Source organism: Westerdykella ornata (genome assembly GCF_010094085.1).
Source record: "Westerdykella ornata strain CBS 379.55 unplaced genomic scaffold EI97scaffold_18, whole genome shotgun sequence".
Classification (NCBI taxonomy): domain Eukaryota; kingdom Fungi; phylum Ascomycota; class Dothideomycetes; order Pleosporales; family Sporormiaceae; genus Westerdykella; species Westerdykella ornata.
The window spans coordinates 16,899-38,530 of NW_022986868.1; the positions used below are offsets into that span (position 1 = coordinate 16,899).

General features: G+C 52.8%; 7 protein-coding genes across 7 annotated transcripts; 4 read left to right on the plus strand and 3 right to left on the minus strand.

Moving 5' to 3' along the window:
• Positions 1 to 281: 281 nt before the first annotated feature.
• On the minus strand, positions 282 to 2,230 carry EI97DRAFT_476615 (UDP-Glycosyltransferase/glycogen phosphorylase; the record flags this gene model as incomplete). The annotated part of the gene is made up of 5 exons (XM_033801942.1): positions 282 to 1,542; positions 1,604 to 1,992; positions 2,054 to 2,088; positions 2,135 to 2,166; positions 2,214 to 2,230. The coding sequence occupies 5 exons, from the start codon at positions 2,228 to 2,230 to the stop codon at positions 507 to 509; spliced, it is 1,509 nt and encodes a 502-aa protein (XP_033652158.1). The 3' UTR covers positions 282 to 506.
• A 215-nt stretch (positions 2,231 to 2,445) lies between these two features.
• EI97DRAFT_380941 (P-loop containing nucleoside triphosphate hydrolase protein) lies at positions 2,446 to 4,713 on the plus strand (the record flags this gene model as incomplete). The annotated part of the gene is made up of 2 exons (XM_033795784.1): positions 2,446 to 2,899; positions 2,954 to 4,713. The coding sequence occupies 2 exons, from the start codon at positions 2,446 to 2,448 to the stop codon at positions 4,711 to 4,713; spliced, it is 2,214 nt and encodes a 737-aa protein (XP_033652159.1).
• A 4,176-nt stretch (positions 4,714 to 8,889) lies between these two features.
• Positions 8,890 to 9,989, minus strand: EI97DRAFT_94783 (signal recognition particle, SRP19 subunit). Its single transcript, XM_033803230.1, has 2 exons — positions 9,871 to 9,989; positions 8,890 to 9,816 (listed from the first exon to the last, which is right to left on the minus strand). The coding sequence occupies exon 2, from the start codon at positions 9,786 to 9,788 to the stop codon at positions 9,054 to 9,056; it is 735 nt and encodes a 244-aa protein (XP_033652160.1). The 5' UTR covers positions 9,789 to 9,816; positions 9,871 to 9,989; the 3' UTR covers positions 8,890 to 9,053.
• Positions 9,990 to 11,704: 1,715 nt separating this feature from the next.
• Positions 11,705 to 13,594, plus strand: EI97DRAFT_380861 (PLP-dependent transferase; the record flags this gene model as incomplete). The annotated part of the gene is made up of 5 exons (XM_033795780.1): positions 11,705 to 12,053; positions 12,107 to 12,447; positions 12,659 to 13,111; positions 13,168 to 13,246; positions 13,302 to 13,594. 5 exons carry the CDS (start codon positions 11,705 to 11,707, stop codon positions 13,592 to 13,594), a joined length of 1,515 nt encoding a protein of 504 aa, XP_033652161.1.
• A 1,808-nt stretch (positions 13,595 to 15,402) lies between these two features.
• EI97DRAFT_95001 (uncharacterized protein) lies at positions 15,403 to 16,133 on the minus strand. Its single transcript, XM_033803232.1, has one exon. The coding sequence runs from the start codon at positions 15,962 to 15,964 to the stop codon at positions 15,578 to 15,580; it is 387 nt and encodes a 128-aa protein (XP_033652162.1). The 5' UTR covers positions 15,965 to 16,133; the 3' UTR covers positions 15,403 to 15,577.
• EI97DRAFT_94895 (kinase-like protein) lies at positions 16,134 to 18,826 on the plus strand. Its single transcript, XM_033803231.1, has 6 exons — positions 16,134 to 17,103; positions 17,155 to 17,236; positions 17,288 to 17,635; positions 17,686 to 18,145; positions 18,195 to 18,291; positions 18,350 to 18,826. The coding sequence occupies exons 1-6, from the start codon at positions 16,303 to 16,305 to the stop codon at positions 18,662 to 18,664; spliced, it is 2,103 nt and encodes a 700-aa protein (XP_033652163.1). The 5' UTR covers positions 16,134 to 16,302; the 3' UTR covers positions 18,665 to 18,826.
• A 1,422-nt stretch (positions 18,827 to 20,248) lies between these two features.
• Positions 20,249 to 21,631, plus strand: EI97DRAFT_381053 (uncharacterized protein; the record flags this gene model as incomplete). Its single annotated transcript, XM_033795787.1, has 4 exons — positions 20,249 to 20,305; positions 20,418 to 20,789; positions 20,981 to 21,330; positions 21,394 to 21,631. Coding segments are annotated over 4 exons (1,017 nt in total), but the record flags the coding sequence as incomplete, so codon positions are not given.
• Position 21,632: the final 1 nt, after the last annotated feature.

Below are 21,632 nucleotides of genomic sequence, written 5' to 3' on the forward strand. Positions count from 1 at the left end.
CGCCTTGGGATGGAACTCCGGAAGCGAGCATTGTTGTACACTACGACAGGAACCATCAGTCGTAACCGTGGTGCTTCGAAGGCTAGTGCGAGAGAACTGGACAGGTTATATCTGCGGGCGCAGATGGTATTCGAGGCGCTTGCCAATGTCAGTGGAACGTATCTCTGGTGTTAAAACCGTGTGCACCGTCACGACCATCAGCTCTTTTTGTGGTCGTTGATATATCCGTACTCCGTACTTGTGGAAGGTTTGCTGAGCGGCCGGGCAAAGATCCACGGATTGAATGCGACATGCCCTGGGAAGCGGTAGAGAAAGCGCATTATGGCGGCTCCCGCAGTGAGGAATTAATCCGTCATCTAGGAACGACCTTGTCGATGCTCGCATTTCTGGAATGCTGATATATTTAGCTTCGCAGAGAGCGGCGACCCTCTCCTGCTTGTTTTTTCGCTCTGTTTGCCAAAGTTAGATCTCATCATCAGATTGACGACCAGATCCAAGTCCCGAAATTAACTCTCACTCCGGAGCTCTCTTTTCTCGCGCCTATGCTTCGAACTTCGCTTTCTTCCCAGGCCGTCCTTGGAAGCAGGTTCTCGTTCTCTGCACTCCTTGCGATCCTTCTTTGGCCAGTTCCGCGCGATGTCGATACGTGATCTTGGCGCAAATATCTCCAGAAAGACAAAAAGTAGGTAGTCGATGACGACGCACAGGCAGAATAATTTTCCAGCCCAAATGCCGCAGCCGTAGTATCGCTTCAGTCTCTCGATCAGTGCAAAGCTCTGAACACCAGCACGCCCACGAGTCGCGCTCCAGGCCCCACCAGCTCCGGCGCCCTGATAGAACTCATCGTGGCTTAGCACTCCACTGATGCCGTCATATACTCTTTCTGTACGTTCGGCCACGTCCGTCCATGAGTACATCTGTTTGACTTGATTGTGGAAAAGCTCGGTGCGGACCCGTCCTGCCCTCAATGCTGCAATCGCACGCCCAGTAGCTGCTACAATATCGTCCTCTTCGGGCTTCGCGAACTCGGTCATATGCCCAGGCAGGACCTCCGGTATACCACCCACGCGAGTACATACGACGTACAGTCCGCAGGAGGCAGCTTCGACTATAACGGTTCCAAATGCTTCCGTAAGCGAGGGGTGTAGGTAGATGTGGCCCTGAACCATGACGTCCCGGACCTCTTCATGGCGTATAGGCCCCAACAGTAACACTCGGTCCTGGGCAACATTCCGCTCAATCATTTGCTCAAGATCGATGGCTTTTGGCCCGCTTCCGGCAATGATAAATCGAACATTTGGATGGGCAGCAAGGATTCGGGGTATCGCAGCAACAAGCAAATCCGTCCCTTTGTTGTAGAAGAGGCGGGATATAACTACAATCGTTATGGTGTCATCTGGACCCAGGCGCGGCTTTTCCGCTGCACGATGCTGCGAGTCGTGACTGTACCCCAGCGGTCGGAAATTTTCAGCTACGACTGCGTTGGGGATAACGGAAACCATCAGCGGGTCCAAGGAAGCTCTGAGCACTGTGTTTTCTTTGCTGCACGGGATCAGAAACGCGTCTCCAGTTTGACAAATAGGTGGCATCACTCATCACTTACCAAGTATGACTGACGCATATGCAATGGTCCACATCGCTCAAAGTAAACTTGAGGAGCTTGTTTGTGAGAATGCTTCCAGCATCAGCGAAACCAAACAAGCTGTGATCCGTGAAGACGGTCCTTAGCCCCATTGTCCGTGCATGTAGGATACCTTCATGGCAGAGGTTGCTTAGGCTACCATGGCCATGCACGATCTCGATTTGTTCCCGAATAACAATGTTCCGGAATAAGGGAAAGAAAGAGAAGAAGGTGGGGAAGGTGGTCTCGCGATACACGACGAAGAACGGCACATGGTATACTTTAAGGCCATTGGTGAGGTATCGAACACCCGTCCGGCCAGCGTATGCATGTGTGATGACAATGACTTTATGGCCTCGATCAATGAGTTTCTAAGCGGACGGTCAGTTTTTCACACGCGGCTTAGAGAGAGTCGCTTAGATGATAGCTTACGCTTGACAGCTGGTATATATGACTTTCAACTCCGCCTACGATACATGAGTTTAGAATGTGAGAGGACGGCGTGCGGTTTACCGGGTTGTGGGAAGAAGAAGTCGCTGATCATGCTGTGTATGGTCAATCAAGGTTTGACAAGGCGCAGAAAATAACCTACGCAATGTTGTAAGGCATTTTGAAAAGCGCCTACGGCTGCCCTCTTGAACTGGATACCAAGGGGCAGACATGGCCGGACACAAGATAGCGAATGGAGGAAAGTCGAAGCTCCCCACGTCATTTACTCGACAGGGGTTCGCGTACTTATTTGAACCTCCGCAAACTCTTGGCATCGACTCGTGAATTTCTCAAACCGCACGCCGGCGGATCACCAGCAACACCGCCATACAACCATGCCCGGCCCGTTATATGCCAGATGGGTACCACCGGCCAAACCAAAGGCTCAGGAGAAATCAGAATCGCTCCCCCACCCTCCCGGGAAGACATCGCAACCTACCATTGAGTCCCCCGAGCCTCTCCGCCAAAAAGAGAAGTCGAAGCGCAAGTCGACTGACCAACCTGCCCCTTCTCCGGAGTTGAAAGAAGATGAGCGTGATGCGGCAGCCAGCGGCCATACTCAGGAGGAACAGGAGAGTGGGGAGAAGCCCAAGAAGTTGAAGAAGCGAAAACGAGAGCTGGATGTGAATGACGAGATACAGGTCGAAGAAGAAGCCACGCCAAAAAAGCACAAAGCCATCCTATCCAAATTCGAGCGCTCTTATCAGAGGGCAGAGGCAATACGAGCTTCGGGGGAGCAGCATTACCCGGAAACGAGCAAGGAAGACGAACCTGCACCGGAGCTTCATGGTCAGTTAACGTCGCTTGGTCGTTGTTCAAGGTACTGATGAAGAACAGATTTAGTTCCACTTCCTCAACCTGCACCAGTCGCCGATATCCCGTACCAACCTACTTTCTCCGCTTTGCCTTCTTGGCTAGCAACACCCACTACGATTGAATCCTCCCAAACGGTATCCTTTGAAAAACTAGGTATCCACCCCAGCTTCCTGAAGAAATTAGAAAAGCAAGGATTCAGAGATGCGTTGGCTGTGCAGTCTGTGCTCTTGCCTATGTTACGTCCTGGCTATGATCAGCATCTGGGCGACATATGCGTTTCCGCTAGGACTGGCTCAGGCAAAACCCTCGCTTACCTTCTTCCCATCATCGAGACACTGCGGGACCAAGCTGTCACGACGCTCTCCGCAATCATTGTAGTCCCTACAAGACAACTCGTGGATCAGGCATTGAAGGTTGCCGAGGAGCTCTGCGAGGGCACAAAACTGAAGGTCGGGACCGCTCTAGGCAGTGTTCCCTTTGCATCTGAGCAGAAGCAATTGGTCAAGGTCAGGGCTCGATATGATCCACAAAGAGCAAAGGAACTACATGATAAAGCCTCTCGGCAGATGAAAAGCGCTTTAGGTGGTCGCGGTGGCATCTTCGATGACCTTGCAAAGGTCCCAAAGGACCATGTTCCCCAATATGACTCTGGAGTTGACATTCTCATATGCACCCCTGGACGTCTTGTTGAGCACATTGAATCTACTACTGGATTCCTCCTAAGGTCTGTTAGGTGGCTTGTCATTGACGAAGCAGATCAGCTCATCGCGCAAAATTTCCAAGGCTGGGCTACTGCGCTAATGGACGCTTTGCATGACGATACGCCAGAGGACTTCATGAACACCCAAGAGCGCCTAAGAAAGCAAAGACGAAATCTAGATTGGGCTCCCGCTTTGCCTGATCGGACGCATATTACGAAGGTTGTCCTAAGTGCCACGATGAAGAAGGACCTCACCAAACTCGGGACCCTGCGTCTAAGACGGCCCAGACTGGTGGTCGTTGAAAATGATAAAGAAGATCAACCGTCAGCACCCGATGGTGAGGTTTACGAGCTCCCTAGCACCCTTGCTGAATATGCCATCCCAGTGGGTGACGGCTCCAAAAAACCATTATACCTCCTATTCATCCTTTTGCGTCACATACTCAACTTAAACCACCCAATGGAAGAGAAGACCGACTCGGGTTCAGCGAACTCCTCATCGGAGGAGGACTCGGAAGCCGAACCAAGCTCCAAGGCCGACTGCACCTCAGCCTTGTCTAGCGACCGGAGCCGTATCCTCGTCTTCGTCAAGAGCAATGAGAACGCATCCCGCCTCGCACACCTCCTCTCTGTCCTTGAACCTCCCCTGCAGCCCTTCGTCAAAGCCATGACACCCGGCGCAACCACGAAGCAGTCCCAGAAGCTTCTGCGCTCCTTCGCGGCTGGCAGAATAAAAATTCTCATCGCTTCGGACACTGCTTCTCGCGGCCTCGACATCCCAGATATCACCCACGTTATCAACTACGACATGCCCGGCAGCATAATCAGCTACGTCCATCGGGTAGGACGAACGGCGCGCGCGGGTAAACAGGGGCAGGCAATGACATTGGTTGCGAAGAACGAGGCAGGGTGGTTCTGGAATCAAATCGCCAAAGGGAGCAGCGTGAAGAGGGTGCGTGGGACAAAGGTCGTGAGGGTCGAGTTGAAGGAGCGCGACGTGACATGGGACAGGAAGAGGACGTATCAAGAAGCTTTGCAACAGCTCCAGGGGGCCGTTGAGGGGAATCCCGATAACACGGAGGCGTGAGGGCGGGCCTATATCACCTACGAAGGACCCTGCGGTGTAGGTCTCGTTGTGTTCGTGGCACCACCACCCTCCCCTCGTGCGCTGAGTCCTGCCGTGGAACACTTGACCCCTCACTCTCACCCACCACGCCGCTTTCAACAATTTGTAAGCTCGCTTCGTCGACCGACATTTCGGGCTCCGAGATGCGGAGTATACCTTTCTGGTGTCCACAGCTGTTGTTGATCGGTGTGACGGACGACGCACGGAACGTGTCTGGACCCACAGCTAGCTAGCAACGGCAAACTGGCAACGGCGCACAACAGTAATTGTCATTTCCTGGTCCTGGCTCGGTCGCCCCGTCCTGCATCGGTCAATAGCAAAAAGAGTATCTCCAGGCTCGTGAGAGTTCGTCGGGCCCGCCGTTGAATCGCAAACCCCATGATTGGTGCCATGGCCAGCTGGCCGCTGCATAGTCTGCCAAGGTGGGCTGTAAACTGCAGCGTCGTTTCTTTCGGTCGGTTGCATTTGCTCAGAGTCTAGGAAAGCCGAAGCTGCAGACACATGTGGGCTTGAGGTTTGAGGAGGGGGGGATAAGCTGTGCCGTACGTGTGGACGGCTGACGGTTATCAGTCATCACGACTGAATTTTACGTCCGGATCACGCCAGTCTGCTCACAGTTTCCTGTTTCGGATACCCATCAAATGCTCCAGTACGGCGTAGACGGAAAATGTGTTCCGGCGTCGACCAGCCATGGTTGTCACGGTTTATAAATATCCCCAACTGCGGCGTAGCGGTTCCGTGTGCACTTATTGTCTCTTGCTGATGTATTGTGTTCCTGATGGAGAGACTTGCATGCCTGCTGATCGAAAGAGGACGCCGTCTACGTGAACCCTGCCGCTTGATATGCCATCGATAACTCATCCCCGTCCTTGCATATTGTTGACTCAGATCTTCGGTGAGAATCAAGGTTTGATGCTTAACCACGAATCAATATCTCGAATCCTTAATAAAAGTCTACGCCCCCTTGGCATGACTACGCCTTACACTTGCTTAACCTACGCGTCATCATTGGACTCCACCCTACACCGCGATACGACACGCTTACTCTTACCGACTCCTTGCCGATCCCGCCATGTTTCTACTTCCCGAGCTAGGAAAAACCCGCAGCAAAGTCCGAGCACATGACGGGCGCGATATGCAGGAGCGGGTTCTGAATCACATTTGTATGTTAAACCTGGTTGCATGTTCGGGGAACGGCTTTGCCGCCAAAGTAATAGCTTGTTTTCTCTAGGGCGGTGGAAAGTGCGAAGGCGAGGATGATGAAGTTTCGCAATGTCATGCTGATAGAGTGCTTTAGTCGTTCCCATTACTGAAGAGCAAGGAGGTTCCATTCACTCGTCTACTCGTCTGGGTAGTAGATGTATATACAGGTAACGAGGGCAATAATTCTGCTCGGTTTTAGACTCCACTATGTTTTGGAACTCTCCGTATCAACACGTTAACTTGTAATCATAACAGCTAATACGGAGTATGGCTTTGGAAATCCAAAAAGTGTCATATACTCCAACCTAGAAGGTGATCATTGATGCCCTTCTCCGTCGCTCAACCCTAGTAGTGCACATTCCCCGTCGCAAGATAGCAGTATAAAACTCTAAGCTTGAGTAAGTCTAGTTTCACGCTCAAATGATGATATAAGTTACAACAACTTCTGGAAGCGGACATTTGCAAGCTTGTCTAGGTGACAGCGATGGATCTACTTATTTTGCCAGGGTTTCTCTAGATTTTGTAAATCTATGCCCCCGAGGTGACCCATATCATATTTAGTGCTCTTCAGAGCCTAACTTGCGCGCTCCAACGAAGCACTCATATATATATGTATAATGGGTCACCAGGCCTAATTAAAATTGGCAATGAAATTGGGGTTCTCAATAGTACATAGGTTCCAAAGATCATGTATTACCTCCGGTGTCATCCCACACGCGAGGTGAATTGTACGCAGGACCCGTGGCAGATACTCCCAAGCACACATAGTGTGCAAATCATGACTCCAACTGCGCTCACCAAGCCACGTCACTCCTGCCCCCGATAGATCTCTCCCTGGAATTGAAAGTTGGAAGTCCCTATTTAACTATGCCGACCGGTGCCGATCACAGCCCATCAACGGCATTCCTCACGACCCAGAAACTCGCACCAGCACGACTCGTACGTTACACACGACTGACTCCAACCATGTCGATACCAGACTGTCGGAGCCGCGACATGCGCGGTGTCCGACAACCGCCACCATAGACGGCCGTGTGCCCTCAAGTCGGTCTTCACCATTCCTCTCGTCCATAGCGATGTGTAACGCCGCTGCTGCGAATCGAAACGTTTGGTACTGTGACATCAACGCCTGTCGAACTGTGTTCGTTGTGGACTGCATGGAATATGTGACGTAAGCCAGACTCTCTGAGAATTTGAAGGGGTAACACAATGTCAGCCTCATCATGGTGCCGCACCGTGGGTGTCTGTCAGAGATACGCGAGAGTTGATAGATGGTGCAAGAGAAGATCGATATTCGACTCCCAAATGTGGTGTTTTGGTCACCTAGAGCGTGGAGGCGTCGTGTAACTTGAAAATCGATAAAGCTCCACTCGACCCAAGTTGCCAGCATCCTTGCGTAAACACCATGTGCAAGTACCAGACGAGCGGTGTCGAGGAATTAGGTTGGCCGATTCAGCACTCCTATTCGTCCTTCGATTGCGCTGAAGGTATTGATTCCGAGAGACGATAACACCACTCATGCGCCCGTTCTCCCATTTGATACTTCCATAGAGAAGAGCATGCCATCAATCCCCATATGACCGGAACGTAAAGTTGACGGAAAATATTGGATCGCTAGTAGCGGGTGTGTATAACAAAGCCCAGGTAGGTACATTTGACACCGTGCTGATGATAAGAAGGATGAGCAGTGGCTTTCAAAATCATTCGAAGAGTAGCTGTAATGCATTCTGAGCACTGTTGGTAGATATGGTGACCGAGGCCGGGTTCAGGCGACTGACCAAAATGGAGAGTCGTGCGATGTGAATCCATCAGCTGCAAGGGCCTGCAACCACGTTCGCCACTCATGTCCTCAAATCTTCGGTGATCTGGTTAGAAGAAGCTGAAAGCCGTCCTTGCTCAGGATTGGATTTGCCAGCCTCGTACTATGCAATCAGTAGTCGCATCAGTACGGGGTAATCAAGCTGTGGCGCTGGATCTTATCGATCCGTATGGGCCTTATATTAGCCACCTCAAGCACCTTCCATGAAAGTCGCTATTGCTGTGACAAATTTTTGGATGATACGAGAGGCCTGCACTTCTCCTGGACGGGCTTTTGCGGCTGGCAAGAGCATTTGTTAAACTGATAGGCTGGTTCTCCAGTGCTGAATTCCCGGGTGGCGTACATGACGACGACGCCAACGACGCAGATTATAAGAGCAGACTTTTAAACGAACCTTTTGACGGATGCTGCATGACACCTTGCATCCTTGATCTCGCGTGAGAAATAGCGCTTACAGGCACCGCACTGCTCCCTCTGCCAAATCGATGAGGAGATCCTACCTGCTCATGCATAAGCGAGACATTTGGAACGACGTCGCAATCACCAGTCGAGCTCGTATCCAACAATCGTAGATGTGTGACAATGGGGAAATCGGATTGGATTTCACAAGTTTTCAATATGAACCCCGGATCATTCCCGTATTCCACGATGACATGCTTATTATCGACGCTTGAGGGGGAAGCAGTATACGTCTAGACAGTAAACAAGATGGACGGAGCCAATTGTTTGGCAGTGCATAGCGAACATCGCTCAACCGCCGTGATTGGTAGTTTGACAATAGGGCAGACATCGAACGTAAACCCCGCAGGTCAAGTCCTGTCCTTGCTTTCGCTTTGCAGAATAAAGTTCACCTCGAGTCAAGATGTATGCAGAAGTAGACGACTTGTGCAACGCCCAGCTGACAGGGAAAAGCGGGCGGGCGAGGAGCTGGATGGGACTACTCCGTACTGATAGTCCTTTCTCACCAAGGGCTAATCTTTGATATATCGAGCCATGTGCGATGAACGATCCTGTGGCTTATATTAGATTGACCCCCGAGACCGAGAGTCAACGTTAGAAATCATGCTGATGTATTTATGGCTTTCGTCTGGATTTCGTGGCATGTCCGCCAAGTCTGTTATATACGCTGCATATGGTTGGATTGCGGAAGGCCCGCCGCTACCTCGCGACCGTCGATCTAAGCAGGGCTATACACGCCATCGACGGGGAGACGGATGCTGAGCCAGCGGTGACAAATAGCTCGCTTTGCGGGGAATCGGGGTAAACCATCCGCACCTGTTTATTTCTTCTTCTTTTCCTTCCTCTTCTTGTTGTCGGCGCCGCTCCCCGAGCCACTCCCGCCTGCTCCCGCCTCGCCTTGCATCTCGGCCATCATTTCTTGCAAGAAGTTCTCCTGAACGCCACCACCTGAAAGAGCGGGCGAATGAAGCGGTAAGATCGAATTCATCTTCCATCCTTTTGGAACAGCGGGCACTGGTAACGAATCCTTCGGGAGAGGAAGCCCGGCTATCCGCAGTTTGAGTGGTGTATCTTTGTTTGTAGGGTGCTTCTTGAGGTACTGCGCCATGAGAATGTAGAGGTGATGCTTATTCGAGATGTCTCGATGCATCAGCTTGCCATTCTGCTTCAACAAAACGCGTATACGGCCTGGATTGCTCCAATCCTTCGGGTGCACCTTATCCGGTTCAAGGGCGGTTTCCAGACCCAAGCTGGCAGCGGCATCAGCCATCTCTCGTGCGAGCGGGTTGTCTACAGCCAACGCTTGCCCAACCCTACGCCCTTCGGCACGTGTACGGGACCGGTCGAAGTATACAGGATAGAGACATTGGTAGTGTTTCGACCTTTCTCGATTGGGCGAGGCCCGTACCGCATGTGATTGAGGTTGCAGAAGGTGCTGGGGTACTTGTGCGGAGGCGGGAATGTCGGACGCGCGGATAAGGGAGGGCACTTCCGAGATGTCAACTTCTGATGGTTCGCTGTCCGACTCTGAGACTTCTTCAATCCGTGGATTCATGACGGAAAGTGCGGAGAAACGCTTGACACTAGACTGTCTCAGTGAATGTGGAGCGGAGTGGGCATTTTAAACAGCTTCATACCTAGAGTAACCGTATGGGTTGTGACGGAGAAAGCGCAATGAAGCCTTGCGGTACGTTCTTGATGATCCGTGAGTTTCGGATTGTGTGCAATGTGGGGAACCGTGAACAGCTGGAGGGTCGCACGGTGGCACCTGCAGGATACTTGGGCTTGGCGCTGAAACTTACGCTAAGCCCGTTCTGGGAACACAGTCCCGCCGGGCGGTCCGTCAACACGTCTTCAAGGTCCTCCGGCCCGATCAACAAGCCTCCGAGGAGCTTTCCGAGCGGGACCCAATGGTTCATCCTCACGTATACGTACTCCGTATCGACTTCACCAACATGAAGAAGCCTTCCAACCCTCAGGTGCTCTGTGCCCTGCATAACGTCTTCACCGCTGAGGTTGGTTCTCTGACCGCCGTGGTTCCTGTTATCAATATCCCACGCGACATCCCGGACCCTGTTCTCCGTACACATGGTAAGACAAGAGAGGGAGGGGGCCGCCAACATGAGCAATACCTAATGCTGGCTTACTGCAACCATTCTCTCTGGTTATGGATGTAGCACCGACGACTCGCACGGGCCCTAGACGGCCTGACAGTGGCATAATTTGGTATGCACCGGAGTTGAATTCAATCTGCAGTCGCTCTCTACTCGGTTGTGGATCCGTGAAGCGCCGTGGTGGCTCACCGCTGGCACAGCAAAAAGGCCCACGAACAACATGAGTTACCGTGTTTAAGGGAAGCCCGCCAAGCTTATTCGCCCAGGCCCGTGGATAATATAATTCGAGGATTATAACACCGTGCACAGGCTATTCGCTATCCGGGTCTCGTGATAGGACCACTTTCAGGGAACAACATCCCAAAATGCATTCCGACAAGTTGGAATGAGGCAACGCCACTTCCGCCGCACAAGTCGGTGTGATGGCAACTCCTTCACGGTGGGGATGGTGTATGTTATTATTTGGATCGCCTGGTTGCTGCCACGCCGCGGACAAGATGCATGCTGCGGTGAGCCATACTTTGTACCCTTCAATTGGACCACTACTACTCCCATGCAATCAAATGCCGATTGGTCGACATGACGACAGATGTCACGTACACGGGCACCAAACTTTTGATTGAAAATGTGTAGGAAAGTTCGCAGGACTCGGGGGGAGGAGTTCATAGGGCTGACATCGGACGGGCCGATATTGTTGTAGGCAAGTTGTAACCTGGACAGGGGCATTTGACCGGAGGGAAGCGAACTTTGCCTCACTTGTTCCCTGCGAGCGTGAAATCCTGTCTACTGTGCCGCCCTGGCACCACCCTCCCCGATCACTGGCGTGAATGCAATCTGTAGGTGGCTCCATGGACCGGGGATTGCCGCCAGGACGTCAGCTACACATTCGTCGACAGACGATTGCCCAATTCGTCCAAATGCAGGTCCACGTTCTGGCACTGGCTGTTTGCACAACCACTTCAACAGCTCTTTGAACGTCAACCATGAGACAAGGTCGACTGGATAGCACTCGTCAAGACCGTTTGAGACTGTGCGGCAAGCCGAACGGACCGGTCTGACTGAGAATGGCCGGGCCGAGCAATTGTGGAGACAGGTATCGTTCGACGATTACCATGAGTCGTTACGCCTCCTAGGGTGACTGTGCGGAACCTATGATATACTATACCCTGGATCGCCAGGTCTCACGCTAGCCGGTCATGCTGGGCTTCCTCTTTGTCTATAAGAGCGAGCGATCCCCTGACAATCTGGACACCCGGTCTTCACATATGAGGTTTGACCACACCTGTAATCAACTTCACACCAGCCGACTTCAGGAAGACGCACACATTCGAGTTGCCAGACAGTAGGAACAACCAACATGACACCGTCCCCTGCGAATTGTCCAAATCCTCCGAATGTTGCTTCCAATTCAACCAGCAGGCTTCTGTTTGGTAGGTTGCATCATCCGGGTCCATTACGCCTACGTCAAAAGGGCAATTGGCAGTACTTCCAAGACGGGACCAAGTTTTTCGATGCCTCCGGAACCGCTGCCACTGCGTGCTTGGGATTTGGGGACAAACGGCTCTTGAAGGCGAAACGCAGCCAGGAAACCACCGCCCCCGTTGCGGATGAACTCATTTTCCGGACGCCCGTGGTAGAGGAGTTGGCACGGAGATTGATCGAATCCACTGATGGCAAAATGGACAGAGTCGGATTCTACTCTTCGGGTAAGGCAGCAGGATTGGCATTCAATGTGCGCCTGCCAGCTAATTCTGGACAGGTTCCGAGAATAACGAGGCCGGTGTCAAGCTGGCTCGTCAATATCAGTTTGACCGGGGTGAAAGTCAGCGGGATTGGATCATTGCCAGAAAGCGGTCGTACCACGGTAATACCATCACCACTCTTTCCATCAGTGGCTACGAAGAAAGGCAAGAGAAACAGAAGCCCCTTTTCAACTCAAAAGTCAGCTACGTGAGCGCGTGCTACGAATACCGTGATCGTAGGCCATGCGAAACCATTGAAGAGTTCGTGGAAAGACATTCCAGGGAGTTGGATGCCGAATTCAAACGAGTTGGACCCGAAAGAGTTATTGCATTCATTTGTGAGCCTGTCAGTGGTGCTGTAAGTGGCCAATTCTCTCAGTCTACATTGGGCCCTCATGACCCTCATTCGACTTTTTCTGCAGCATGGAAATGCACCAACTCTCGCAATGGGAAACTCAAGCTGTCGCTAGTCTGTGCGAGAGGGCTAATATTGCATTATCATACAACTCCTGCATGCAACATACACACCATTTACAGCCATCTAATTCAACTTACTAACTGGACACTAGGCACTGGCTTGTGCCAAATTCGTTCCGGGCTATCTTAATGCAATGCATGCAGTCTGCAAGAAATACGGCGCCCTCATGATTGTCGACGAAATCATGTGCGGTGCTGGGAGGTGCGGAGGCACCTACCATGTGTGGCAAAAGGAAGAAGGTTTTGTACCCGATATCCAGACGATGGGCAAATCCTTCTCAGGAGGCCACGCCGTGATCGGTGCCGTGTTGGTGAGCCGTCGTGTGAGTGCTCAGATCGAGGGAGCGTCCGGGATGTTCCTCCACGGGCATACGTTTCAGGCTGAGCCATCAGCGTGCGCGGTTGCGCTCGAAACCATGAGGATTGTTGAACCTCTTCTACCAAGGGTCGAGCAGTTGGGTGTGAGACTCTTGAAGGGATTGTACCAGCGCCTCAAGGACCATCCGAATGTTGGCGATATTCGCGGGGAAGGGTGCTTTTTGGCGGTATGCCTTGTCTTTGCGTTAGATGCACTGTCGATCCCAAAACTAACTTCTCTCAGCTCGAATTCGTCAAGGACAAAGCAACCAAAGAACCTTTCGACCGCGGGATGGAGATTACCGACCGGATATTCGAGAAAGGTATGCACCTGTGAATGCTCACTCCGTCTTTATCCCTACTAAGCTCCGAGGACAGGTATATCGGACTATCAGATCCGCGTGTACAAAAGTACAGGCTTCATCCTCCCCTCTGGCCGGGGGGACGCGATCATCCTCGCACCTGCGTTCAACATCAGCAACGCCGTGGCCGACTACATTGTCGACAAGGTGTGCAGTCTCGTCGAAGACTTCTTCCATGAACTCGAGAACCCGCCACTGCCTCTATCGCCGGGTAACAGCTCCGTTGTATCAGTCAAGGAGAGCAGCAAGGCGTTATCGACTAGGTCCCGGTTCTCCAGAGCGTTTGGCCGTTTCTTGTGCAACTGCTAGTGTCTTGGGGTAATTTCCTTCAATTTCTCTGTGCGGCGGTTATGTCTATGTCCCTTACTTCCCCTATTTTCCTCCCCTTTTCCTTCTTTCTTTCTTCTTTGATTAGATGCCTCTACGTTTCTCTTTCCAGATTGATACTTCTTTCTTTGGTACCTATTCCGGCTTCATTTCCCATGCTGTCAATTTCATATTTTCTGGAAGGTCCAGGTGAGCATTACGGGAGGCTATTCTGCTGTGCATTTCCCAGGACTGATTGCTTCAAAAGCTAAGACGAGGTTCCATCTGGGCGGTCACTCTGATTCTTCAAGCGGATACAAAATGGTGGATTGTCTGTGTATTTTGTTCTCGAGCGTATGCATACCTTGTCGGTTGCACGGAGGGGAACTTTGCTTTTCGCTGCTCCATTATTGTGTGCCATTATATTTAGGTTTTTCTTCTTCTTCTTCTTTCTTTGGTGTAATGTATTAAAGTCTCTCTCATAATACTTTGTTAGCTTAGAGGTTGCCGTGGTTCTAAGCGATGCATGACGAGGACGTGAATTATGCATATTCGACATTGCATGTGCTACACGTGTGCCAGCAGAGAGCCTTCTTCACTCATAGAAAGGTAATGACGCAAGCAGAGGAACTTCAACCCAGCAATCCTAGGTTTTCCTTCCTATCTTAAACCCGTAGAAGGCAAGTCGCCACCACCCCTCCTCCTCTCACCGGTCTTGGCAAAACCGACGACAAGCCAACCAGGCCCGCCCGTTCCGGAAACGAAAGCAGCAGATACGACACTGTAACCAGAGCCTTATTATACGCCGCAGCAGCGCACAGCACCGCAGCAACGCACAGCACAGCACAGCACTTCCGTATCACGGGCAAAAGGCAGGCAGCCGAATACCTTATAGAGCCACTGCAGTACTATATTTCCTGTGAGATAATGGAACTAGAACTTTACGATTTCCAAAGCCTTTGAGCAAGCGTCACGGGTAGAGAGGGTCCTTATCGCTATCAGCGAGGGCGAGGCCATGGGGCGATAGATGCATTCAGGGAGCGGGGAAAAAGCCAACAGCAGGTGTGCTGAGTGAGAGGGCAACCAAGCCCTTAGATGGAGGACTGCGGGCTGCTGAGCGGTGGAGGCGAGGGGAAAACGGTGAATGGTGGGTAGGAGGGAGCAGCGTGGTGGGTGGATGAGGTCATCCAATCTAGCCACTCTGGTGACTTTGCTGTGTGGTGGGGAGTGTGCCCAGGTTGGGTGCTGTTGCGGATTTGGATGGGCCTGCAGGAATGGGTGAAGGACCAGAACATTTGTTGGAAGCAAACATGGTGCGAGGGGCGTGGGCTCACATCAGCGATGGGTGATGTGCTGCTTGGGTCCACTTGTTCCTCCAGTGATGTTTACTATGATAGCTAACGATGATGCAAGCGGGAGAGATGTTTTCAATTTTGCCTCCTCTGCTGGTGGAGAGGGAGAGGGACCGGATTGGGAGTGCGCACGTGATTGGACTCTGCCCAGTTTTTTGTGTGACCCTGCCCAGGTGAATTCATCATTTCAGGGCCTTTTCGTACGGAAGGTTTAGCGCCCAGGACCCTGCAGAAGCGTTTTTCATCAGATGGCACAAATGGTCGCAGCAAAACGAAAGGGAACATTCCATGTGCTTGTACTGAGGGACGTTTCACAACTGGGGCTTCGCCTCGCACCTGAAGTATCTACTTATTGCGCAGGGGCCCATCAATACGGGGAGCCTTCTGCGGAGATGAGGCTCTGATGGGTCGTCTGGCCGACGCCGGAGTGCTTGGGGGAGACGTGTTCTTGTCAGCCGGGCGGAACGGTTACCACGGTGAGGATTTCTGAGGGGCAGAAGACATGCAGAAGAGAGAGAGGACCAGCGGCGAATATGAAAGTGGCATTTCCGGCAGCGGGCTGCTCGGATGAATTCGACAGGATTCGCTTTTTCTTGGCCCACCCGCAGCAAGCGCAGGTGACGCCCATCTTCTGTTATTGCTGGCCTTGGGCGGCCGCTGCTGTCTCATGGCCGCCAGCCGTCTTATATCTGCTGCCTTTTCCCCTTAGAAAAGTGCTGCAGAGATGCAGTAAGTTGGATAGATGCGTTTGACGACATGTTGGCAAGGCGTATATAGATGTTTTTCGACCGGTGCTGCTGCCATTCAAGGAGAGCCGTGCAAGGCTCGTCCTGTGAATTGGTAATGACGGGTGCCCCCAATGACGACCAGGCGGTGCCGATAGATTCGCGCTTGGACCCTCACCCACGGCTGCTGAGGACGACAAGACTGCGTAGGACACCCAGACTGCAAGAAGGCCTCTTCTCTTCCCAATGCCACCAGCCCAGCACCACCGCTCGACTCTTTGCTTCCGCTCTGGCATGCTCAAAATCCATCACATTTCCCTCGTAGCTTCTCGCTGCATCCTCCCCACGTCTTCCTCGCCTCTCGGGCGCGCCCGTCCCATCCGTCGCCCAGACGTCTGAAGCCCTTCTCCGCACCCATCCTCGACCGACCGGGTCCCTGTGATAGACTCTGCTCCATCGGCCTGCAGCCCCCTCTCTGCCATCGAACCGGCCACGACGTTATCAGCGAGCAATTCCTACACCGGCGGACCCTTCCAATACACGCCCAGCACCTGCCTCAGCGACCCCGATCGGTCGCGTTCGCGAGTGAGGCCAGGTTCGACGTATCCTCACGCCGCCGAGTCTGATTCCGAACATGTCGACACCCTCCACCGCCACTGCGACCCTCCCTCGCCCATTCTATTCTCACCACCAGACATACCAGAACATACCCAATGCACAGCTCGCGAGTGGTCCTGGTCGCATAGCCAACCCTCTTCCCTACGGCTACACCAACGGCAATTCGAATCCTGACCTCCGTCGCACCGCCACCACCCACGCGAGACCGGCTGCACAATTACCACCTCTCACCCCCAACTCCACATCCGAAACCATGAGCAATCCCCGTCCCCCGAGGAAGCGGAACCCCGACTGGGGTGAGTTTTACAAACACGGTCTGCCCAAGGAGGTAATCGTCATCGACGACGATGACGACGACGTTCCCGCACGACCTCCTCCGCGGCAGCAGCCCCCTTCGAGGAATGGCACCAATGGGACCGCCAATGGAGTCCATCGGCCCGCAGACAAGAAGAGAAAGACGGCGGCTTCATCCGCCTTCGATCCCGTATACAGCCAACATACCTCGTATTCCACCACACAAACTCCCTATTACGATTCACCCAATCAATCCATCGCTACAGACAGAACGGCCTCCGGTTTGAATACCACCGCCGCAACTTCACTTGGTTCGCAAGCCGGCAGTGGCCAACAGATTTCGCCCCTTGGCAACGGTGTTGTAGGCCAGAAACGGAAGCGAACAAGAGCGGCAGCACAGGATGAAGCCAAAGAGGCGAAGCGGCGGGAGCTGGACAACGACGATCATCCCTTCAGCCTCTACCAGCCTCCGCCCAATCCACCTATCAAGGCGAAGGATGTCTACGTGAAGGTGATTCCAGACGTAAGAGTCCCCACGCTCTACACTCATCTTTCGATCACTGACGCCCAACAGAAGTCGTATATGAAAGACCAGAAAGTCGACGACGAAGATGGTCATTATATCGTCGTCGCCGATGCGGATCTAACAGAGAAATGTACGTCTACCGATATTCCATTGGGCATACCCGGCTGCTGACCGCCATCAGATACCATAACGAGGCTGCTCGGTCAAGGAACATTTGGCAAGGTTGTCGAAGCATACGATAAGACGAAGGGCACAAAGTGTGCCATCAAAGTCATCAGATCGGTGCAGAAATATCGCGATGCCAGCAGGATTGAACTGCGGGTGTTATCCACACTCGCCTCAAACGATAAGCACAACGCCAACCGATGCATCCATCTCCGGGACTGCTTCGATTTCAGGAACCATATCTGCATCGTAACCGATCTATACAGCCAGAGCGTCTTCGACTTCTTGAAGTCCAACGGATTTGTTCCTTTCCCCAGCTCGCATATCCAAAAGTTTGCGAAGCAACTATTCACGAGCGTGGCCTGTACGTGCTTTCTCTGGCCTCATGAAACCTGCAGCCACTAACAGGTGCAGTTTTGCATGACCTCAACCTCATCCACACTGATCTAAAGCCGGAGAATATCTTGCTGGTCAATAGCGCCTACCAGACATTCACATATAACAGGACCATCCCTTCGTCGTCACAGCAGACCAATCGCACTGCTCGACACAGGAAGGTGCTACTTGACCCTGAAATCCGGCTGATCGACTTTGGGTCTGCCACATTCAACGACGAATATCACTCGTCTGTTGTATCCACCCGCCACTACCGTGCGCCAGAGATTATCCTCAATCTTGGATGGAGTTTCCCATGCGATATTTGGAGTATAGGGTGCATTCTCGTCGAGTTCTTCACGGGCGATGCATTGTTCCAGACCCACGACAATCTGGAGCATCTGGCCATGATGGAGGCGGTATGTGGTGGCAAGTTGGATAGGGATCTCATCAAGCAGGTGTACGCCAAGGACAGGACATCACGCAACTCAGCTGCCTCGTAAGCCTCCCACTCCTGAAGTCTTTCTGCATACAAATCTGACCGTCAGTGCGCGCAGGTATTTCAAGAGTTACAAGTTGGATTACCCAAATAGCGAGACGCCGAAAGCATCCAGAAGGTTTGTGAAGGCGATGAAGAAGCTCGATGTAAGCCACCCTCTATGTTGATCTCTTCGAACAGCTTGCTGACTTTGTTTTTTAATAGGAAACCATACCTCCCGTCACCCCCTTCAACCGACAATTCCTCGACCTCCTCCGCCGCATCTTCGTCTACGATCCCAAGAAGCGGATCACGGCCAAAGAAGCCTTGCAACATCCCTGGTTCAGGGAAACCCTCATGGATGACGGAACGGAGGCTACCAAGATCCGGCTGGAGAAGGAGAGGAAGGCGAGATTGGAGGAAGAGGAGAGACAGTTGCGGTTGCAGAGGGAGGCCATGGAGGAGGAGCAACACCGGCAACAACAGCAACAGCAACAGCAGCAGCAGCAGTCGAGGTACCATCGGGATCGAGTGTATTGATGAGATGGACGCTTCTGGGAATTTTTGTTTTTTTTTCGTTCTTCTTCTTCTCGAAGAAGCGGGTGTGTGGAGAGTTCGAGATATATGATAAGAAGCACTCTTATATGGTCATTGTGGCATTATGGTTATGGAGGGAAAGGGCAGGCATGGGGAGGGAGGGGCCGGGGGAAGGGGGGTTGGTTCGCCATTGTTCTTTTCATGCATATTGCAACCATTTCTCAAAAGTTGATGAGGATCCATCCATCGTATGGTCTTGGATGATGAAACGAATTGCTTTTTCGTCGACGTGGAGGCATGTAGTCTGGTTGTGGTCGTGCCGCGTCTGGGAGCACCCACGGGAGAGAGAGAGAAAGAGAGAGAGAGAGAGAGGCATGAAACAAGTAGTCTATACCTGGGAGAGGAGGCAGCTGTTTTGTGGCGCTTTTTGTATGCAGGGGAGGGTCTTTGGTCGTATGGAAGGGGGGAACGGGAAAGGGGGGTCTTCTCGGCTCTCACCGCTCTACTCTAAATTTTTTTGCATCGAGTGAAGGGTGCAAGGGTTTGTCAGAGGTCTGCATATCATGTGGATGTCGGATCGGGGATGGAGTATCGAGGTTGGGGGGTTGGGAAGACGAAGTGTGGTTAGTGGGTGAGCGAAGAGCTGCGGTCTTATCTGGCTTGGACTGGCATGTGTACTGTTATAGATTCTAGTGTGGTCCTTGGAGTGTCTTCATCTCTTGCTGGTGCTGCTGGTGCTGCTGCTGCTGCGAAGAGGTGCACCTATAGATGGGGCTTTTCGTGGTATATCTATGTATGTGTGTATGCATTATTGATTTGGTATGGGGGCGGCCATTCTTTTTCAAGAGCGAGGGACGGGATATAGATGGGGAAGTGTGGATTTAAGGGCTGACTCAAGTTCAGGGGTGTAGTATCTACATTCAAATGAACACCAAATAGTGTTGGATTATTGAGGGTAGTTGTTGGTTCCAGCCATATTCCCTGCGTCGTCGTCGGGCTGGTGAGGACTAGCCTTTGGAGGTTGGCTTTTTTCCTCCTGGCAAACATAAGCAGGAAGACGGTTCTTCGTATGTTACGCTATGCTCGAGGACGGTTTATTTAGTGGAAATATGGCGTTTGGGCTGTTCGATTCGTGGGTTCGGAGACGGAGCGAGTGATGGAGCGAGTGATGGAGTGAGTGATGGAGTGAGTGATTGGCACGTGATGTTGAGCTGGATCGAATGCGCTAGGTCGGAAGCGGTAAAGCGCGGCATAATCGATAAACATCGTGGAGCAGAGACATCTGGGTCCCCTGTCGCGTCAATCGCGGTGCGTCGCATCGTCACATCGCAAACACACGATAGACCGACGAACGGGACGAACCGCTCGCGCAAAACGACGATTGAAACCGCCCGCTTCCCTGGAAATCCAGAACCCAGAGATTTGCAAGGAATAATACCTGCGCGCAGAAAAGAGAAAGGGCGTTGCGGAAGAGGAGGGGTTCTTGCGGACATGGCGACGTCGCAAGCAGCAGCGGCAGCAGCGTCGGCGAAGCAGCAGCCGGAGAATAAGAGTGATGATGAGGTGGTGAAGGAGATGAGGAAGAAGATGTCGAAGCAGCAGGAGAATATGTTGTTGACGGAGCATTTCACGTGGCCGCCTATTGTATGTCTTCGTCTTCTTATTTCCGAGTTTTCCTCTCCATCCCCAACCCCCGAGCACTTCCCCCCCCAAGACCAAACGAAAGAACAAGCTCTAACTAGTTACTCCCTCCCAGTCCCTCATCGACGACATCATCAACGCCATCAACGAAGTCCTCTACCGCTGCACCACCATCCTCTCCACCGAGCTCTCCTCGCTCGACCCAGCCATCCTCGGTTTCGCCGACCGCGCCGCCGCCGAGCACCGCAGCTTTCCCCCGGACCAAATCGATCCCGACACCGGCAACCCACTGTACCCGGAGGCGAAGCTGGAGATTGAGGAAGGCGTGCTGAAGCTCGAGACGTTGGTCGAGAATGCCGTGGATAAGAATTTCGACAAGTTGGAGATTTGGACGTTGAGGAATGTGTTTAGTTTGGGGAGGGGGACGGGGACGGCAGCGGGGGAGGATGGGGGGTTGGGCGAGTGGATACGGTTGGGGCATTATGATGTGAGTGGAGAGTCTCTTCAGTTTCAGCGGTGGGGGAGCTGTTCGAGGGCGACAGATGCAACAGCTCGACGACATGTCAGGACAGAGGCATGTAGAGAGGCGGAATGAACGTCTCAAACAGCCCAACCACCATCACCCTGTCCTCCCCTTCCACATCTCAAGTCAAACCTCTTACTAACAAACCACCACAGGGCATATCCACCACACCCCCGACCAACCCCCACCTAACCCCCTCCTCCCTCCACGCCCTCCGCCGCAAACTGCAAGAAACGCAGAAACTCCACGCCGCCCTCGTAGCCGAGAAGACGCGCAACGAGGCGCTGATCGCCCAACTCCGCTCGCTGCTCCAACCACCGCCGACGACGCGGGACTTCCGATCCTCGGGGGTCAGTGAATTGGCAGGGGTGGAGGGCAGGCAAGGCGGAGAAGCGAGGAAGAAGTATGACGGGATGTTGGCGTTTCTGACGCATTTACCTGCGGCGCAGGCGCTGGGCGTGCAGGGTTTACCTACATCTGCACAACAGCCTATGTCTGCATCTACGTCCGCAGGTACAATAGAGAGTTCAGCAGCAGCAGCAACAGCAACAACATCATCACCGACGAGCACCCAACCCCTAACCACACACACGCAATTCACAACCTCGCAACTCGCGCACCTCCGCTCCCTCCTCGCCTCGCTCAAACCCCACCTCCCCTCCTCTTCCCTCCAGCAGTCTTCCTCTCATCATCATCACCAGCAGCAGCAGGGCGCGAGGGCGGACCTCGCGCGCGAGAGGAGACTCTACGTCGAGGCGCAGAGTAAACGCATCTTGGAGAAGAGGGGTGTGGATACGAGGGATGGGG